The sequence below is a fragment of the Myotis davidii genome, unplaced genomic scaffold (assembly GCF_000327345.1).
Source record: "Myotis davidii unplaced genomic scaffold, ASM32734v1 scaffold3211, whole genome shotgun sequence".
Taxonomy (NCBI): domain Eukaryota; kingdom Metazoa; phylum Chordata; class Mammalia; order Chiroptera; family Vespertilionidae; genus Myotis; species Myotis davidii.
Window position 1 is genome coordinate 7,237 of NW_006282526.1, and position 381 is coordinate 7,617.

General features: G+C 66.1%; 1 protein-coding gene across 1 annotated transcript in view; it reads left to right on the forward strand.

The window, feature by feature from the left end:
* Positions 1–65: 65 nt before the first annotated feature.
* Positions 66–381, forward strand: part of MUC2 (mucin 2, oligomeric mucus/gel-forming) — a gene marked incomplete at its 5' end in the record, with an annotated part of 18,121 nt that continues 17,805 nt past the window's right edge. The window contains 2 exons of the mRNA XM_015560156.1: positions 66–156; positions 294–375. Of these exons, the coding sequence (XP_015415642.1) occupies positions 66–156; positions 294–375 (173 nt within the window). The remainder of the gene's footprint in view (positions 157–293; positions 376–381) is intronic.

Below are 381 nucleotides of genomic sequence, written 5' to 3' on the forward strand. Positions count from 1 at the left end.
TGGCTGCCGGCTGCCCTGCCTGTGGTCCCGCTGCCTATGGCCACTCACCCGCCTCCTCCCTGCAGCTGGAGCTGGACAGCAGGTTCCGGAACCACACGTGCGGCCTCTGCGGCGACTACAACGGCCTGCAGACCTACTCGGAGTTCCTGTCCGATGGTGCGTGCCCCGGGCCTGGTGGGCGGGTGTGTGTGTGTGTCTGTGTGTGCGTGTATGTGTGTGCATGTCTGTGCGTGCGTGTGTGTGTGCGTGTGCGTGCAGGCTCCCAGCGCCCTGACAGGCCGTGCCGCCCGCAGGCGTGCCCTTCAGTGCCCTGGAGTTTGGAAACATGCAGAAGATCAACAAGCCCGGGGCGGAGTGCAACGACCCCGAGGAGGTGTCAGC